Source organism: Antedon bifida, chromosome 6, assembly GCF_963402885.1.
Source record: "Antedon bifida chromosome 6, ecAntBifi1.1, whole genome shotgun sequence".
Classification (NCBI taxonomy): Eukaryota; Metazoa; Echinodermata; class Crinoidea; order Comatulida; family Antedonidae; genus Antedon; species Antedon bifida.
This window is the reverse complement of record NC_136231.1, coordinates 23,924,623-23,945,473: the sequence shown is the minus strand read 5'-3', so window position 1 is coordinate 23,945,473 and position 20,851 is coordinate 23,924,623. Positions and strand designations below refer to the sequence as shown.

The following is a 20,851-nucleotide window of genomic DNA, read 5'->3' as shown; positions in this document are numbered from 1 at the left end:
CGACTACAAAGTTTGTAAGTTAAGTGATATTCTTTTAATGAACTTTTTCATAAGTTGGACATCTCTCAGAGTTTACACTAACACCAACGGCAGCCCCGACTTCCACAGTAGCCTGATCGATTGGTAGGCCATTTCTATTGCCGATAGAGTCGGTTCCATCCGGTATAAACGCCCCATTATCTACAACATAAATAAACATTATCATATAGATGATAACCATCATGTTTAGTAACTATGAATTATCAGTAAAATTCTGTAAAATAAGTTAAAAACACGAAACTAATTCATTGATTGTAATCAGGTTAATAAACTCAAAGTACACAGGTTCATTTTCGTTGGAGTCCTAGGCCTAGTAGGTGAACATTCCAAAAGAATGAATATTGCATATATGCTCTTAAGACCGGCAATCAGTTAATGGTAGGCCTACATGCCCAGCTACTATACATCCAATCCATGTACAAAAATAATAATAATTAGAAGAAGTAAAAACAAGTAGAATACAATATTATAGATTGTGTAACTTGTATGGCCTACCTTCGCCATGGTTTCTGTCCGAGTTTTGTTTTTTTGTTTTGTTTGACTTATTTCGTAGGCCTAGAATGAATACGAAACCTACAATTCCAATAGTAATTATGACAGCAGACGACAAACTTATAAGTGTTATAAGTGCAACCACTACAGCATAACAATCATTACATTCAAACAAATCGGTTGGTGTGTTTGTGGTGGTGGTAGTGGTATCACCAATCTTGATACCAACGATAGTTGGCACGGGGCATATTCCAGGATCTAAATCTAAGGTTATAAATATTTCAACATTTAGTGACAACGAAAAATAATTTTTAAAACAATTATTATGAGTGTGCGCGACACAACATTTAAGTTTGTTTCTTGTTTTCAACCTAATGCAGTAGTGTGTATTCGATCAAGCAGACTACAAAACATACCATAATAATTACGTATTACTCAATGCCAACTATTATACATAATTACTTAAATACTGTTCTTATTACTTAAAAAAGATTATGCAGCTCTGGATGTCAGCAGATATCCATCATATTGAATATTAGAAAAGTTCCAATTAGGCCTACAGTAAAAGCATAAAGTATGATAATATTAAAGTATAAACTGAATTTATTTTTAGATTACTCCTCAGGATTCCACATCTAAAAATAAATCATAACACAAGTGTATGTACCATTTAATGGTAAATACAAGAGTCTAAATTCTGTTTTCCACTAGTATTATTAATATTATTCGCTCGAATCAAACATTCTTTAGTTCTCTTGGTTGTGTGCATCCGTCCCATGCGCATAATGCTAAACGCTTTCGAATTGTGGGAGACAGGCTTAACCTGAATCGTTAGATAAGACTGACCCTCATTATAAATTGTTATTGTGTGTGACGTAATTTGTTTACATCGATTTATTGATTATATTATATCGGCTTATATGGCAGAAAGGGAAACCTTACTAATTGGTGTAATCCAAGTAATTTCAAGTTACTAACAAAATGGATATGCTTACGTTAATTTGTCAAAATATTAATTCGTATCGTTTAATAACAGAAAATCCACTACGTTTGTACTGTAAACTATTTGTGGATCATAGGCCTGTGGCCTAAAGATAAATAAAGGCCGGCAGTTTTGCCTGGAATGATGATGAATATTATTTGAATATCTCAAAGATATGGATCCATTCCTGATTACCGTTGGTATTGGTTAGATTTGGTGTTTTATTTAGGCAGATATTGTTCTTAAGTATCTCTTTCATACTCACCATTAGATTCGCAGATAATGGTGTTTACCTCATCAGTTGCTGAGCAGTCCATGTTTTCACCAATTATGTTACCCGATCCGACTCTATCATGCACCTCGATTATTGCGCATCCACTCGAGAAATTCTTCTGCAGATGGACATTGAATTTACTACTAAAGCCGAGATAGAGTATTTCTAAAACGTTATCTATCAATTGATGGTATTCATCACTACTATTTATGACAGTAATGTTCCCGCCAATCATTTCACATTCTCGTTGGGTGTCAATACACGATCTCTGTTTCTTGGTCACTTGAACAAATTTATAACAGTTCGGGTTGCTATATACATCATCGACAGCTGAAAGAAGGGAAATATATTTAATATCAAAGTCAAATATTCCACCATTATTGGTTATTACGTGGCCATATTCAATATACCGTATAGATATTTTATTGTATTAGTTATTGTAAATATAAAATTATTGTTTCAACAATAATTTAATGAAGCGTTAAATCGCAAAATCGTCCATTTCTTTTAACATTAAAAACATTTTTTTTGTTTATAAGAAAAGAAAAGAAAAATAGTTGGTCGGACTAATTTTCAAAAAGGGTACAGAAAGGGGATAGACTTGTGTACCTAGATGACGTTATTGTAAGTGCGATGATACTTAACATCACTTTTAATTTCAAATCAAAACAAATGATATAGTGCAAACACGTTCGTGTTAAGCGCGTGTATCCAAGCAGAAGAGAGAGGAAGAAAGAAGAATTAAATAAATCGGGTTTTCTTTCAATCACAATAGAACGAATCACCTATATTAATCTTCAAATATAATACTTAGCCCTATAATAAGCCTATGTAAGTCAAATGTATTGTCCTCATAGTATGGGTTATTTTGTAGTTTTAATCAAGTTAATCACACTTCCGTAGAAAAAAACCCCGAAAAATAATGTTTTCACTTGTAAAATAACATAATAGGCCTAAATAATTAAATTCAACCGAAAATCCATTGGCTGGCAGCCAATTTGACCATTAGGCCTATTTGCTTTAAATTACATTTTTTTTCAGACAAATATAATTTTGTTTAAATCCAATTTTTGTTAAAAGTGGATACCTATTATGTGACATTAAAATGGCATATTAAAAAAAAAATTGTAAACATTATTTTTCAGGGGGACAATACATCTTTAAATAGACATAATACTGCCATACGTACGTGTATCACGGGTATTTCCACCTGGCTCTTGGTATTTCCATCCTCCATTCACAGGGAATATCAGGTAACAATCCGGTCCTGAGCACTCAAAACCACTATATAAATACAAAGAAATACAATTACAAAAGATAAAATGATTTTAGTTGTCACAGTATACTACAGGTAAGCCTTTTCTTCTCTCTACCTATTTTGTGGGGATTTCACCGACTTTTATTTTTGTTAAAAATACATCATATTTCCTTCATTTTTTATTTTCTTTTATTAGAAGTAAAAATTTGGGAAATACGGTAAAACCTAGACATATGGCTCAATCCAGATATAGCCAGTCATGAAATATTTCAGCCAGCCGGGTTTGAGGTATTAGACGAGATAGAGCCGCACGTCGTGGAGGAGTTACAATAGCTAACAGTTTAGGTCCTGGTATTGATAACGAGGAGCAACATTTCACCAAAAAAATGCAGCTTTCTATACAGGCTACCAAGCTGATGATGTTCTGTACAGAAGGCCTAAAGGAATGAACCAGCGCACTGATGTGAACAGTGGATGTGTTTGATTTGCCTATATTTTCTACCACCAAATTGCAGCCACTGCAATTTATACTAACACTGGAGGGTAATCGGCATTATTTTGAGCCTTTCTCAATAGTAGTCTATATCGGTGTTATTACATAATAAGAGATTATTTAGGCAACAACAAGATGTTCATTTTCTCAAAATGTTCTCATCTCTCTCATGGTGGGGCTGAGGTGGTAAGCCACCCCGACCCTAACACAAAATTCTTTAATAGCACAAAATCTGTTCCTAGAAATTAAACAAGATGCAATGTATAGTGTTTTATTAATTCTAATGGAGTTTTTCCTGATGACCATTAAGTATATTTAGTTGGAATGATTCGATCGATAGTAGGCATTGTTGATACCTAAAAGTCAATTTAAAAACATATGAGTACTCACGGTGGGCACTGTGCCCTAATTAGGACAACTTGGCAAACAAACACTAAGACAGACTTCATGAATTCAGGCATACTAGTTTATGATATCTTTAACCAACAATACTGTATTCATAGAACTGATAAACCACCAAAAATCGAAATATACAAGAGGAAGTACTAACTTCTTTCCTCATACTTGCCTTTTATATTATTTTATTTTACGTTTTATGCGTAAACAACAATAACAAAAAAAATATCAATAACAAAACATGAATATAACAATAGGATATTTAAAGATTGGCTTGTACCATTTTTTGAAAGGGATGTTTATTCTACATATAACTGATCACGCTCACGAGAATCGTACTAATTGAGGTTTTGTCTCGGCGATAACTGGAGGCAAAGGCCGATGGGGTGGCAAATTTGTATTTATGTGCTCTGAATAACAACGCTTACTAGTTTTCCTGTAATCTTACTGTGTACTTATACGTCCAGCAAGATTGTTCCGGCACCGTAAGTATAATTATTGCTTTGTGGGAGAGACTCCGCTACAGACTCGACTTCTCCTATGTCCAGACAACCTCGACCGTCGGTTTCGAACTTTGCGGTGGTGGAAAGCGCGGTGAAATCAAATACTTGCTAATCAAAGTTTGTGTTTTGTTTCAGATTTGGTGGGGCTTACAGATATAGGAATCATGTACCAAGAAGCGCATAATCCCCCGCCACATATAGGAGGAATTTACCGCCCACCAGTTTCAGGGGTGACCTATTCTTCTTCTTTACCAGCTGTACAAGGAAATGGATCTTATCCCCCAGCACCTGTAGGTGGACCGGGTTATTCTCCACAGCCTGTGCCAGGAGCAGTGGATTATTATTATCCAGCAGGATCGGCTTATCACCCACTACCTGCAGAAGGAGCAGCTTATCCCCCACTACCTGCACAAGGAGCAGCCTATCCCCCACTACCTGCAGAAGGAGCAGCCTATCCCCCACTACCTGCAGAAGGAGAAGCTTATCCCCCACTACCTGCACAAGGAGCAGCTTATCCGCCACTACCTGCAGAAGGAGCAGTTTATCCCCCACTATCTGCAGAAAGAGCAGCTTATCCCCCTCAACTACATTCAGGGCCGGGTTATCCTCCACCATTTGCAGGAGCGAGTTGTCTCCCACCATCCGCAGTAGTAGGTGGAAATCCTCCAATTCCCATGCCACAGCCTGACAGTCTTTATACAGGTGCTGGATACTTACCTGCTGGCGAGGGTAATCTAACACCCGCTGGTGACATTCCAGAAGGGTGGTACCCACCGAGTCAACAACCTGTCTCTCCACATCTAACACCTACAACTGGATATCCTCCAACGGTACGATTTTTAATTTTTTTTTTTTTTGGCTTCTGATTAGTTTTTATTAGTTTTATAGATCTGAAATGTAATACTATAAATGCAAATATAATTGAGTGGTCGAACGATTAGGACAGGGGCATTGCAAATCACAGCGATTAGGAACAGGTACAACGAACTCCTTGACCACAGATCTGGTGGTAAAGAAGGACTTAAAACTGAGTTTACACATTCATGTGCACATAAAGGAACCCAGTCTATCTTTCGGAAAGGCGTTCTAGCAATGGACTAGTATTATAATAGGTTATAGTTTTGTAGTGTTTATATTTGTTCATAATTTGTTAAAATTATAGATTGCCATGACGACACCAGGCTACAACCCAGAAGTTCCAGGTCTTCCATACAACCCAAGCCCACTTTCAGTAAGCATTTTGAGAGAAATCTCATTTACTGTAAATAACCATTATAATTATCAAATTGAGCTCCTTTTATTTTATATTGTGTATTATTTAATTATAATTTAATATACATATTTATATTCTTGTGTATTCTTTATAAGTTGTGTTTATTACACATATTCTTCAAACTCATTTATCACTTGTATAGTTGTTTAGTCATTTAATATTCATTACAAGTAAAATTGCGGATCGTGGATTTTGGCTTTAAACCTTAAATGGAAAAGAGCAGACAAGATGGAAAAAGACGAAACGTTAACGTTGTTGCAGCCTTATGTCTCAGCCAGGATGATGAAAAGGATACCTAACTTGTTGCTTCAATGTATTCTACTTTCTTGTTCTTTCATTTCCGTGTCCTTTACATGTCGATAAGCTGTATAGGCTTATAGTAATAGGAGAAAAAAAGTTCACTCCTCTCTGGAGCAACCAGCCATGTAATATTATGTTCTTGTTTGAAACAAGTTTAGAACATTGCTCAGTATCAATGAATACAAAGAATCAGTGTTTAATGCCATTAACATTTATGGTCTAACAATAGGCCCTAAAAATGAGATCAGTGTGTGTGCTAGACAAAGTCAAATATCAATATAGAACTTATCTGATTTCTAGGCAAAAGGCTGCAGCAACCATGGTGATCGCAATGAATGTTACATTCGATAAGGGGTGGGGAAAAGACTTTGGACAGTAAATTATCATGCAATTTGAACTGTGGTAAATACATATACATATAGACTCTCACAAAACAGAACACTCAGATTGAGTATCTCTTGCACTACTCAATTTACCTGAGGAAGTTGAGAGAGTTTACGACTTTTTCGCTTACGTTTAATTTTCGATGTCACTGTCGATTTTCAAAATCAACTTAATATACCAAATACAATTCGTTGTGAAGTATATTTATCATTCAATTCAACTAGTTATCATACAGCTACTGTACTTTGATTGTATTTTATGTTCATTTGTTTGTTTCATCTTTTGCATTATTTATCTTATCTTTTATTTATCATACTATTTACAATCTACACTGTTTACGTTGCCTTTCATATTTGCCTTTACGTATTTATTTTTGTATGAAAATGTGATATCGTCTACTTGAACAAAATATTTAGTGTTTTATAGGCTTATTGTATTTAGTGTTGTTGAACTAGTCATTCTTAGAATACTATAGTTTGTTGATCCATGGGTTGAGAAACATCCTTTAGCATAGTCTACAATAAGTATAATATTTGCTTGAAAACTCTAATTTTGAAAGCTAACGTTTACTAGAGTATACTTCTTTTAACTTAACCTGGAAAATTATTACTTTTTTGTTGAACCAATATAATACAGACACAAATAGTATAATTACCTAGTGACATGCTGTAAACTTCTTCTAAGTTATTTTCTGAAGTTTGTCGAGGGTTGTAAACTGGTCTACAAACCAAGGTTTGTTTGTGTTTTTTTAACACACGTACTATTCTAGTGTAAACTATCAATGACTGATTTCCTCTTTAGTAAATTATATTAACTACTGAAATGGCAAGGGTGCACTCGTTGTAGCTCATTGTGATCGGGAGATACTAATCAGTGAGCGTACATTAAATGCGTCCTCTAAATAAAAAGGCAATAAAAAGTAATAATTATCTACATCAAGGTGTACCGATTTTTAGGAAAATTCAAAAGACTATTGATCAGGGCATGGGGGAAGCTGTTGACCAATCAGACGGCTTGCAATTATGCAAGGTGTATATACATTTTGAATACTGTAGCTGGAAACTGTTTTCACAAACAGCAAGATTTGTGTTGCAGTTTTACAGACATGAATGGTGGACTATTTCTTTGTAGTTCCTTCTACAGGGGTATTTTGAATAAGTTAATAACTCGATATAGGGCCTACAGTGAATATTGTTTTATATTTTTTTAGGGAGCACCAATGGCATATCGTTCTCCACATCAAGAAGAGCCTACCATGCCTCTGCCTGATCCTGCACCAGCTGCTGCATCAGTAATTAATTCTTTTTTTATAAAATGTTGTGTTATTCAAAATGGTGTGTTAATAAATTAAATTTTAAATACTAGATAAGTAATCAATAACTTATCCAGAGAAATTGTTATGTTATTCAGTACCAATCACCAAGCCAAGTAACACCTCAGGAACATTATCAACCACCTATCCAACAAGCCAATCAACATCCCAGCCAGCCTCCATCCAGTCAGATGTCGAATATGAAAATCAGTGGCCAAAAGAAGCAACTTAAGGTATATTATGTGATAATAATATATATCATTGTTTAATATTTCTAATATAGTTATGTTCACAACAAATTCAAGCTGATCCGAATCGTCGTGCTTGTGTGATTCTGTTAACTCTCTTTTACCTGTCTGTTTTATAACTACGATCTCTCTATTGCACCCGCACAATTCCAGAAGTATGTAACGTTATACCACACAGGTTAGTAAGCAGAAGACTCAGATAGAAAAGGATTTCTGTAAACATCTTTACAATAGTCGTGTTACTTCTAAGTTTTTAACCACAATAATCCTATAATTGAAACCAAAGTAAGCATTATGCTTATTGTGGTTGTAATTGTAGGATAGATTCAGATTCGTGGTTCTTTGCATGTCATACTTCTGAGACGCTTACATGACCTTAACCAGTTGCATTCACTACAGAGCGTGATCATGTTTAAGCATGTTGCTTTTTCGAAAACTTCTTCATCAATATTATTCGGCATGCCTTATTGATTATACTTTCAGGGTTTTATAAATCGGATGTTCTTAAACTACTGTAGGCCTACTTACTAAGGCGTACAGAACAAATGTTGGACTTTCTGGGTTATAGAATAAGTGTTATACCTGTTGACATGGAAATTAAAATGCATCAGAAATTAATCACTTTGTTGTTCTTTTTTATCAATATGTTAACTCAATCAATGTTTTCTGTACAAAGATATTCAATCAATTATTAATATTTTTTTATTTTTACATCGTGCTTATTTTAGAAGCAAGATGCTGTTAAAGGTAAATCCATTGACACTAATGATGAAATATTTGAGAAAGCAAAAAAAGCAATTGGTATGTTTCTTTTCTTTATATTAAATTCATGTTCTATTACCCAAATATTCCTATGATACTTCGAAAATAGATAAAGTAGAATCGGCTAATAATTGAATTCATCAGAATATAAGGATGGTAAATTTTAGTCATGTTATATTATTTTCATTAGGTACTTCTATAAGTTCTATTTCATCTTTATTTAAATCTGAGGATAAGGAAGAATCAAATGACAACACCGGTGATGAAGGATCTGACCGACCGGAAGAATCTGAGAAAACTGATCACGTTGATGTATGTGCTAGAGTTCAGACATGTAATCAACCTTCCGAGTCTGAACAAATTGAAGAAAGTAATAACGTTGATGTACATGTCGAAGTTAAGACATGGGGTCAAGCTACTGAAGAAGATAATCAAAGTGTAAAAGGTGATCACGTTGATGTATGTGTTAGAGTTGAGACACATGAAGTACAAGGAGGTTATCAAGCTGCAGGAATGCATCAAGAAACTGACGAATACCGTAGAGAAGTCGAATTTGATGATGATGATGATGATGATAATGATGATGATGATGATGATGATAATGATGATAATGATGATGATGATGATGATGATGATGATGATGATGATGATGATGACTGATTAACTATATGTATAATAATTTGAAAATAATAATAAGAGTGGTGATGATAATGATGATGATGATGAGGAGGAATATGATGATGATGATGATGATTATGATAATGATGATGATTATGATGATGATAATGATGATGATGATGGTTATGATGATGATGGTTATGATGATAATGATGATGATGATATTGATGATGATTATGATTATGATGATGATGATAATGATGATGATGATGGTTATGATGATGATGGTTATGATGATGATGATGATGATGATGATGATGACAGTACTACTGCTATAGATGTTGTTATTCATGTTGCCCTCTTTGCTTACCCAAAATTGTTTTCTGTGTATAAATGAATAATTTCAATGATAATAATAAAAGAAACAACAACTGAGTGATAATACATGTATACACGGGTTAAATGTTAACAAATGTGGAGGTATAAACTATAATAAAACAATCAATTCAATGTTTGATTTGTAGAAAAACATATAATAAATTTCTTAAGATATCGTCAGTTCTCTAATATTTGATTTTTTTTTTGTTCTACATATTATTTTTCTGACATTAACTAGGGTTTTCTTAAAATTGATTTACTATAAAAAAAATGTTCACAGATTTATACGTCCCCCTTTCCACCACACATGGAGAATGCACTTGCAATGCATCTGGTGATGATGTGGTGGGTACGAACCCGAGGCTGTGGCAGGGCCTTATATAGTGCTGAGGCAGGGAGAGCACTTTTTTTTTTATGCTTACGCCACCTGTATTCGATCTCGTAAATTTCATGTTTAGCGCCCTCAATTTTAAGAACACCGCGTTATAATGTCAGAAAATTAATGTAAAGATGCCAATTCCTAGACCAATTTCGAAGATTAATCCGCCACCGGGAGTATGATGTCTTTTTTTAAGTAGAGAAAACAATTTGAGGCGCATCTCCTGGATAGTTGAAATGTTAAAATTACCATAGGCCTAATTAACGTAGGTGATGATTATTAAATTAACAAATTTTAAAATTAGTATAGGTATTTTTGTGTGTCGTTCGCGCTATTTGTATTTCATAGTTTTTTTGTGTTTAATTACCGTCATGGGCCGCATGAATTTCATTTCATTTAATTCCCTTTACAATAGGCCTAAAGCGGAGGAGTCAATGATCGATATGATCACTTTTGTCATCAACTGTATAAATAACTCCAAGAATATCTTAACCAGTACATATTTATGACGTAATTTATGAATTACGTAATATAAAGCGTGTATTATTATATTATGTTCAGTCATGTACTTTGTGGCATAACGGGTAATGCTCGCACTTGAGTGCTTGATCGAACCTCTACGAATTTTTTTTTGTTGAAAATAAAATAAATATTGTAATGTCATTTTTTTTTATTTTGAAAGAGAGATATTTAGAGGGTTAAGTTAATTTAGGAAATAGGTATAAGCTATCTTTGTGATTCCTACCGTCAAAAATACATTTTAACTGACATGATGCATACATTGCACATTTTCCAGGCTTCATGTTGTTTGTAATGTACTGAACTATGGGTGATCGGTCATCCGTATCAGAATTTGTTATCTTTTTCATGAATTTTAAATATGGTAAATAAATTGATACTTGAATCGATACATCGATGCAGAATAATGCAAAGTGTATGTCAGATAAAATACGACAACTCTGTGGTAAAGCTGTTGACTCTTTTTTCCATATAAATGTTGTACACGTGAATACTTGTGCAAAAAAGTTTTAACGGAGTTCAATGTATTGGTGGCGCCTGACAAAGTCTCTCTTGTTATAGACTTTGAAATACAAGTAAAGATCATTTCTAATCCAAATGATTAGTTGTTGTATACGTCGTTTGTTACTTTGATCTTCATTTATTTTTCCATTTAAAGCGTTGCTGTAAATTTAGTCCAAATCTATACTTGTGAACATAATAGAAACATTAATCGCGTTGTTTCAAACCCCTCACGCACCACCAGACATACCATGCACAAAACATGTCGAATGTATTAGAAAACAGAGTTCTGTCAGGTTTCTATCTTTAAAACGTTACCTATTGCCAAGCAACTCCGTAAATTCAATCCTATAACAACAGGAAAAACAAACACTAAAAAAAGAAAATATTAATGCGTTTGGATACAGAGGCAGAACCCATAGTTCGGCCTATCACCATAAAGTAAACTACTGACAGGCGCACACTTAGGTAATGCTCATGTTTTCTAATAATGAGAATCTTTATTTTACGTGTTATGTGTGGTGGTGGTGGTGGGGAATGTGTTTCTTTAATTCCAGGTTGTCCCTAGAATGTCCACCTGATTCAAACTCTCATAGGTTAGATTGTCGGCATTACATTGTCCGTGTTAGACAAAGCAGGTGAGAGCATACAATTAACCGGTACTTTTGTATCTTAATGAATGAATGACTTTTTATTATTCGATTCTATTAACGAATTCAAAAGAAGAATTATAGTAAAGTAGTTGAGTTATCTATAGGGTAAGACCTGTGTAGCGTGATACTCGGTTAGTCTCCCACAAAATTATCCTAAAAACCTAAACTAGTATGAGTCTGACGTTTTTTTAAGATCAGAGCTAATAAATAAAATATCCACGCTCAAAGACATATGAAGGAGCATGGAGGTATACCGTTCAGGAGGAAAATGTTTGGTTTTTCATAGTCTATTAAATCTATATTCTATTATTATACGTGAATAAATTTCCATTCACTTTTAGAATCTGAATTATTGTCCGGGTGTAAAAGCAGAACCATGTGTATGTCTAAGTAAATAGTTCCTATTATTTTTCTTCCTATCAGACCCCTCCCCCTCCCCGCCCACCTTTTTTTTTTCAATTCGTTTTTTAAATGCGGTGGGCAGCAGAAACTAAACTTTTTGGAGTTAGACTCTGATGTCAGAAGTACCTTTTGATTAAAAAATAATCCTACCGCCCTCTATTAGTATTAGAATATTCCGTTTCTTTATGGTTTATTCAATATTATTATACAGTAAATACAAAAAAAAGTTTAATATGTCATGTTTTAAATTTATAGTGGACCAGTTTTGTGTCTTTTTACAAACGTCACAAATGAAAAAGACAATCTTTTTTACGACGAAAAATTAATGAATGAGATTTTGAAAGTGTCAACCATCACCAGGTCAACCAACAACGCGCATCGTGGGAATGTGACCTTTTTGTTGACATGTCTATAGAAGAATTGAGCGACGTTTTTCGCTCGTCGTAACCAGGGCTAAATATTCTGTGATTGTTAACAAAAAATAGTATTATAACCAATGGCCTAGTATTTGTGTAATCCGATTACATAGATATTACTGGGGTGGTAAGTTGAAATATCATTTCATCATCTTTTTGTCTAAGCATAGCCTAGAATAAGTGGAAAGCTAGCCTAGCCTAGAGGCCAGCAGAGCTGGGGGAAAAGTCTGACTGACTTGACAGCTTACTACTATAAATACTAAGACTAGGCCTAGAGGCCTACTAGGCCTAGGACCAGCTACAATGCCTAGGGCCTAGCCTAGCCCTATAATTTCTTCTTGTTATATGGCTAGGCCTACCTGATGCGGTTGTTCTAGACATATAGATAGGCCTAGCCAGGGAGAATTTAGGCCTATCTACTTACTTAATTACTGTAAACTTGTAGGCCTAGGCTAGTACTAGGGTAGATGTACCAGACTTCGGCAGGTTACAGGGAAATTCGTTATTTACGTGTATTTTTTAAAAGCATCACAAAATATTTTTTGGTAGAGTTTTTAGTATTTATATAAGTAGTAAATACAGTGTAAATTATCAAATAAATATTTATAATTAACAAACAATAATAAAAAATGTGTTTTTTATTTATGTACCAAACCTCGGCATGTGTGTGCCAATCTTCGGCATACGCTGCCCAAGCAAGCCCTGGAATTACGCGCGAGCGATTGCGCAATCGATCGTCGATGAAATAGCAGGCCTAGCTAGGCTAGGCCTAGCCATGGCCAGATGTGAAATAAATGAGTCAAAAAACAGCAATATTAACTTTATTTTACCAACAATTATATTTTGAAAAAAAATTAATAAACAACATTGCAAACAATTTAATTTAATTAGTTATTTCCGTTAGGTGCCGAAGTCTGGCACATATCATTAATTATCAACCAAACATCTTAACACCCCTCATAAACCCTATATTTTTTCATTGGTTTGAAAATGGAATATTCTGGAATGTTGCTACACTACAGTAGGAGCCTATTTCAATCCCAGACGTGTCCCTCGTGTGTAATTTTTCATGCCCTGGAACTTTAAATGGAACAGTCACGTGTTAGCTCATTGGTCTATTTTGCTGAAATGTCACTTCCGGTTTTCAGGTTTCAGTTTTTATGGCTACTGGCAGACATGTTTCACTGGTGTCTAGTAAACGATCGGTGGTTTATATTTACCACCTATAAATAAAGTATATTATACGTTAAGATAAACAAAAAATATTAATTATTTAAATAATTATAACTAATATAAATACAAACTGCCGAAGTTTGGGACATTGCCGAAGACTGGTACATCTACCCTAGTCCTAATAATAATATATACTAGGCCTAGCTAGGCTAGGCCTACTACTACTAGAGAAAAACTACAATACAAATCTTTCTACAATTGTCTTGTTTAAATAGAGAAATTAAAATTGCACAAGAAGATCCTTGCGTTTATAAAGAAAGTCTTCTTGCAATGGATGCGTAACATTATCGACTGTATCCCTGCTGGCCTCTCGCAGTCATGGCGGAGTTTTGATGTTTTCATGCCCGCATACTGACCAGTTTAGAGTGAAATATGATACAATACAGTATATCAAATTTCATTTGTTAAAATGTCAAATTACAGTTTTTACAATATCAATTTTTGATCACATGTCACATAATTTATAAAATACTGTATAAATTCGTAATTTATTAAAAGTTTATAAATGCACAACAATATTTTTGCTTTCTAGGACCTTGGAAATCTTGCCTACAGAGTGCTTAAAGCGCTTGTTGGGTTTAATAAGTTAAAATGTTATTTATTAATTAATATTGTAAATAAAATTGTAATACCTCAATATGTCCCCCTTTCTTTTATATTGAAACTTATTTTATAAAAATTGGGAAGTACTCTGTATGATGAATAAATTAAATTTAAAAAAGTTGATATTGTCATCTGCAATGTGTACTGTATATCCATTTCATTGATATTATATTTTACATTAAAATTCATTTCAATGAAAAGATGTAAATTTTGCAACACTGGCCATGATAAATAATTAAGTGTATCTTTTTACGATATTTTTTAGCTTGATACTAACGGTCGAGGATAGAGAGTCAAAGAATATCTATCCATCAATTAATTGGAATTTACATTGAAAATTTGCAGCTGCTTGCCATTTTATCGGTAAACATCATTGTTAATGCTGCATGCATCGCGATGTTTACAAAAGTGTTGAACACTTGGGTCAATCATGAATTAAAGAAAAGGAAGGAATGGCAAATGTGAAGACTAGAAGTGTCAAGACTCCAATCATGCAAGTGTAAGTTTATTTATATATTATATATATATTTTTGCGAGGTTGGGGAAGGAAGAGAAAAGGGCGGGAGAAAGCATTGTTGGCACAGCGTTGTAATAATGATTTCTGGTGTGACCTTTCTTCTTTTTTTGGCCTAACTTCAAGTTCACTGACCGAGTCAACTGTTCACTTAAACGTTCATACTATAGGCCCTACCTGTGGACGAGTAGTCGAATGCTCAGATCTCCCGCCTATAATAAGAATGGGTTGATGCCGACTCAAATCGAAAAGTCCCTGATAAGCATTGCATAAATCCAAGTTGATTAGTTGTACTACTGTATTTTGTACTACAGTTCTTCAAGAAAAACTGACTAGCCCTCTCTGACATATTTTCAGGCCTGGTGTCCAGAGGTTTATCAGTACCGTATACCACATTGACCATCTCAAATGACCATCTTCTTTTCATCCTTTATGATATTTTATCTATTTTTTTATCTCTTTAATCAATTTATTTGTTCTATCGGAATTTAATCGGTTTACAGTACCTTGTTCTGCATGTGTATGGTACAACGTTTTAATAATTAATACACTTCAAAATAATCAGAGAAGAAACCATTTTATCAGAGCAGAGCACAACTGTATGTTGGATGTAAATCCGATAATATTTGGATCCGCTTAACTGAACACAGATATTTTGGATGTGTTTAGGGCCTGTTTTGAAAGTTTTTTGCGTTTAGCTATAATTTTGTCTAACTGTATTTAAAAACCAGTATCTGATGATTAATAGAGACCAGAATAAATTGGAGTTTGAAATCTGTGGACTCATTTCTTTGAGTGTAAACAATTGGCGTCTGCCTGTATAATAATCTGTACATTTTGTTGGTTGAATGTATTGTTATTATTACAAATAGTTTTTAGTGAGACAGTTGGTCTAGAATACTTTTTTTTATATCTAGATTTTATTGGTTTATGTAATCCTCACAAGTTCAAAGTCCCTATCAAATGATCTGAATTCAAAAACATAATTGAATGAGACCTTATAACCACAGATGTTTTGATACTAATACATATTTCTGGTTGTTAGACCGGTCAAGTTCTGAACAGCAAGCGTCTCATTGTCTCTGGATAAAATAATAAGTTACTTTATGTTAATGATTAAAACTAATAGTTTATTTTTCTGACATGAGATTTCAAAATTGTAAAGCTTACTGTTCATTGGAGGGTTTAAAAAACTTTTTCATACAGGTTTTATTTTGTTTGACTGTATCAATTTACTGAATTTAACAAGAAAATTCCTGTTGAATTGCTACCTATGGTACTTTCCCTCCTCTAGTTACATGGTGACATTGTCTTTAATCAGTATAAAGGCTGATTTACACAGACGAGCGGTAACAACGGTAATAAAAAATATAGAATCTATGTTATTCCTAACCATTTTTACACACAATGCAGAGTTGACGGGCGCTTTCCGCTCAGGATCTATACAGATTCTACTATACGCAGTTTTCCACTTACCGTTACCGCTCGTCTGTCTGTGTAAATTGGCCTTAATGCATACTGTACAGTATTCTTTATGATGTAATTGTTATAAAAATACTGCATTACAGTTATACAAGCATTAAAAATAACCAGTTTTTACTGATGCTTGGTTCTCCCTTGAACTCGGCACAAGGACGTAAGCAGGTCACAGGTGATTTGACCAATTGGTGGATCAAGTGAGAACCAAGCCATCTTTTTATTCAATTTTAATCAGGTTGTATGGTGGTCATTTTATTTAACTTAACTCATTTGTATTTAATTTATTTTTACTGTTTTGTGTCAATGCGAAGTAAATTTCCAAAAATTATTGGAGTACGAATAAATATACTGTATATATTTATTCGTCCAACAATTTTTGGAAATTTATATAAATTTAAATTTAAAGATATGTATCTTATAATACTCATGAATACAGTAGTTCAGCTTTACTATAAATCAACCCAATAGTGAAACATTTCTTTATGATACAAATACTGTACAATTTTATTATTTCTATATTTATTGAATTAAATCATATTGTACACTGACTGACGCAACAGGGTCAAATTAACAATACTTTTTTTACTGTTATTATAAATACAAATAAGTAATTTATATTAATATTGATATTTTTTTTAATGTTCATACTATGGACTTTCACGTTAACAGTTTCTATGAAGCCAATTTCCATTCATAATTCATGAATGAAGGTTATATTTAAGTATGGTAAATGTTTACGAATTGGTAACTTGGTAACAAGGAAGCATATTCTTGTACAGTAGTTCAGATGGCCTTTACAATAAAGTAGCTCCAGAGGTGATTCTATTCCAAGTAAAAATAATATTTTATTTATTGACATTGATATTTATTATTTGCAAGATTTAAAAATATTTATTCATGTATGGTAATCAATTTTATATGATTCATCATTTAATTTGGAAATTTACATCCATAGTTGTGATAACAAAGAAAGTGAACAAAATTAAAAATTATACCAAAGATATTTATGAATTAACTAAGTCTACAGCTGTTAGACGAAATTGCGGAGGTAAAAAATTCTTTCTGATTTATGTGTTGTGATCAAAAGTTTTAAATTATTGATACTTTACACCAACATAGATGAGTTTTCACACTAATTAACCTGTAGTGATTACACATGTAAAGTTACACATGTAACTGATTTTACGTCCAAACACAGCCTTAGTGTTAGTTTCACACAATACTGTAGCTTAAGCGTGGTTCCCACTAGCGACGCAACGTAAGAAAATGCCCTTCCAATAATTGTGTTTGCCCCCGTCTGCGTGAAATCAAACCTGCGATATTTGCAGCACTGTTGCGTCGTTCCCACTTGTGATTATGCAATACAGGACTTTGCGTCAATACGTCGTAGCGTTGCGTTACGTTACGTCGCTAGTGGGAACCACGCTTTATAAATTCTGAATTCTAAATAAAACTCCAGAAAAGGTTTCTTAACCTGTTTTGAATTGTTAATTTTATTGATGATCATAAAGTGACACTAATTCTAACCGTGATAAAAACATTATTTCTTTGGTTGATTTAGAGAATTTTATAAAAACAATAATCATTGTTTAGCTTCAATTCAAGAAGTTTTCAATTCATATTTTATGTTTTTCTGTGTGTACTGTATGTACTGTGTAAAGCTAGAAAATTCAGCTATTAAATCCTTATCGTATCACTCCATTTTGTTTGGATTGATAGTAGCATCTCTGTAGTATCTTCAAAGTGTAGCTAACCTAATAGTTACTATACACTGTACTTTAACTAACTAGCTAACTACTATCTGTAACTACAGTAAATTGTTTGGGATTTTGTCTATGCATTTAAGAACTAAAATCAGTATAAAGTTTGTTTATTATTATTTTTCTATATTAGCAACAGAAATTCTGTAAAATAATTAATACAAATTATGATTTATTTTAAACATCAACATATTAAAAACAGTAAAGAAACCAATGACAGTAAAGTGAATATGAGTTGATGATTGTCAATTAATCTATTATTAGAAACAGTTTAATCTGAAGGGGGTGACCTCTTAAAATATTGATCCAAATTAATAGATGTACTTTACAGTAGGCTGTTTACTACATAGTCAATACATGGTGCAATGTGTCTTGAAAAGAAAGAATGTATCATGGAATGCATTTGCTACCTGTTCAATTAATTTAGAGACCTTGATTTGTTTTTCATTAATTCACAAGAATGTGGAACAATGGTAAACATCATAAAAAGATGCCGAAAATAATAATTAATAATTTATTAATACCTATTGTTTTAAACCTGATGTTATGTCAGGGAAACTTCAAATACAGTATCAGTAAAGACTGGATAGACTATCAAACTTTATGTGACAAAAAAATGTGATGTGCTTGATGGACATGATGATGTCATATCACTACCATATTTGGGCACATCACTACCATATTTGGGCACATCACACTTTTTTTTGTCACTCAAACTAGTAAAAAAAGAGTTAATCTTGGTTACTAGAAGTAACACACTGTACTGTAATACTAATAATAATAACTTTCAATTGGTATTAATAAGTAAAATTAATCAATTTATTATAATTTTCAGCAGCTTTTTATAATGTTTACTCATCGTGGTACGCAAAATTCCATAATAACCTTGCGATACTACTACTAATGAATTGTTGACGTGTTCTTGCTTTTTAAAGTTTAGATGTTGGCATGTACAGTAGGCACACATGACAAGATAAATGTTACTGTACTAATGCATTAATGGTCAATCAAAATCTGAAGTATACTGTTCTAAATTCTAACAATTCTATTTGAAATTTTCAAAAATGGGCAGATTTAATTATTAATAGGTTATACTGTAGTTTTATTATACTGTGACTAGACTGAAGAATGTAGAAGTTAGTGCTTATTGGATTCATATTTATTTTGAATTGTATTAGATTTATTCAGTTGACAATACAGTTAGTGTCACCTGAATTAAGCTTCATTTTTGACTTAAATCTCTAGGGAGAAGATATTACATCACTCACTATGGCAACCAACAGTGAGGTCAGAATATATTTGACCTTTCCACACAGTTTTTTTACTCTCTTTCAGAAGATTGAATGACATTTTAATGGGGTTTTTTATGGATCAAATTGTTGAATAAAGTAGGTGTAGACAGTTTGACAGTTGATATGGAACTAAATTTATCTTAGTATCAAGTACAACACATAGAAACAATAACTGATGATTTTATGATACAATACAGTATATTATAAGATTGCATAGAATAGAAATATGTGCAGGTTTGGGTGAATTAATTTATCCACAATGTAAATTATTCGGCCCACGACAGGAACAAAATAGTAAAATGTGCTATGTCTAACGATGATGTAAAAAGTATTGATAGTAGAAGTTAAAAAAACAGAAGGTGGTGTTTTTTTTAGGTCAACACTGTCCTTTCAGATGTATTATCGAGACCAGGAGATACAAACAATCGGCACTCGAACCATTTTTCAGGTTGTAGAACACTTCTTCTCAAATAATGACTTAAAACTGGAGGTCCAGTTTACACATCTGGCTTGTGTGCACTTTAAAGAGGCTGCCCAGTTTACCTTTAGGAAGAGTAGGGTTTCCCTGGTGTATTGATCCAGTCAGCCCCTGCCGTAAACAAATGAATGAGCGCCGTGGTGACAGTACTCTACATAAAGGGACCCTTGTGGGGAGAAGAAAGTTATCGTCATCCACACCTGTGTGCGATTCAGCTCAGTCAGGCTGCACGATACAGGTTATTCCCCCACATTAAGAATATAATTGTAGTATAGTTGTAACTGTATTAAATAGTATAGTAATGAAACAGTAATGAAATTTAAACAGAATGGATGCATTTATTGTTTTGACCATTTTGACCTAACCTTACAATAACTGTTTATTGTCCACTTGTTTCTATTATCACTTTCTTAACATTTGTGACAAGCTAGTTTAACTTATTTCTATTGTTTGAAAATATTAGTAAGAAGGGGTATACATAAGAAAGCACCATTGGCAACCCATAAGTGTTGCTCTTAGTGATGTGTATACATGCTTTAATATAAACCATAAGTAAATAAATACTCGTGTGAATAACGTGAACAAATATTGAATCAGTTGTAAATTCAAAGGTGAAATATCCTGTTGTTATTATGCTAAATACAACTTATATAGCATATAGAATTTAGTTTGGTTCCAATTAGCAGGGGCGGATTCAGCATTATAGATTAGGGGGTGGGGGGGGGGGGGCGGCTAAATATTTCATAAATGATAAAAACGATCCGGCAGGTTGCAGAAAAATAAAAATGATCATTATTTTATTTTAAAAAGTTAAATTTTAGCCCCCGCCTAAATCCGCGCCTGATTAGGATGCAATGCACAAACTTTAGCACAGCGCTATTACTATTTCATGTTTCCCTCAGAGAAACCA

The 20,851-nt window shown here is 33.4% G+C and overlaps 3 protein-coding genes across 4 annotated transcripts in view; 2 read left to right on the top strand and 1 right to left on the bottom strand.

Annotated features, from left to right (window-relative positions):
* Positions 1-34: 34 nt before the first annotated feature.
* Positions 35-4,067, bottom strand: LOC144844697 (uncharacterized). Its single transcript, XM_078701724.1, has 5 exons — positions 3,929-4,067; positions 2,977-3,071; positions 1,779-2,117; positions 535-795; positions 35-180 (listed from the first exon to the last, which is right to left on the bottom strand). The coding sequence occupies exons 1-5, from the start codon at positions 3,997-3,999 to the stop codon at positions 35-37; spliced, it is 912 nt and encodes a 303-aa protein (XP_078557850.1). The 5' UTR covers positions 4,000-4,067.
* LOC144844695 (uncharacterized) lies at positions 3,491-9,807 on the top strand. Of its 2 annotated transcripts, XM_078701720.1 has the most exons (7): positions 3,491-3,588; positions 4,573-5,267; positions 5,600-5,668; positions 7,605-7,685; positions 7,805-7,939; positions 8,683-8,755; positions 8,907-9,807. In XM_078701720.1, the coding sequence occupies exons 2-7, from the start codon at positions 4,602-4,604 to the stop codon at positions 9,374-9,376; spliced, it is 1,494 nt and encodes a 497-aa protein (XP_078557846.1). In that variant the 5' UTR covers positions 3,491-3,588; positions 4,573-4,601; the 3' UTR covers positions 9,377-9,807. The 2 variants fall into 2 exon arrangements, with proteins under 2 accessions (XP_078557846.1, XP_078557848.1); XM_078701722.1 differs by lacking the exon at positions 3,491-3,588 and having other exon boundaries at positions 4,552-5,267.
* A 2,772-nt stretch (positions 9,808-12,579) lies between these two features.
* The window catches only part of LOC144844888 (protein FAM149B1-like), a 42,059-nt gene continuing 33,787 nt past the window's right edge, over positions 12,580-20,851 (top strand). Inside the window, exons 1-2 of the mRNA XM_078702000.1 lie at positions 12,580-12,709; positions 14,684-14,917. Coding sequence (XP_078558126.1) covers positions 14,871-14,917 — 47 coding nt within the window. The 5' untranslated portion in view covers positions 12,580-12,709; positions 14,684-14,870. The remainder of the gene's footprint in view (positions 12,710-14,683; positions 14,918-20,851) is intronic.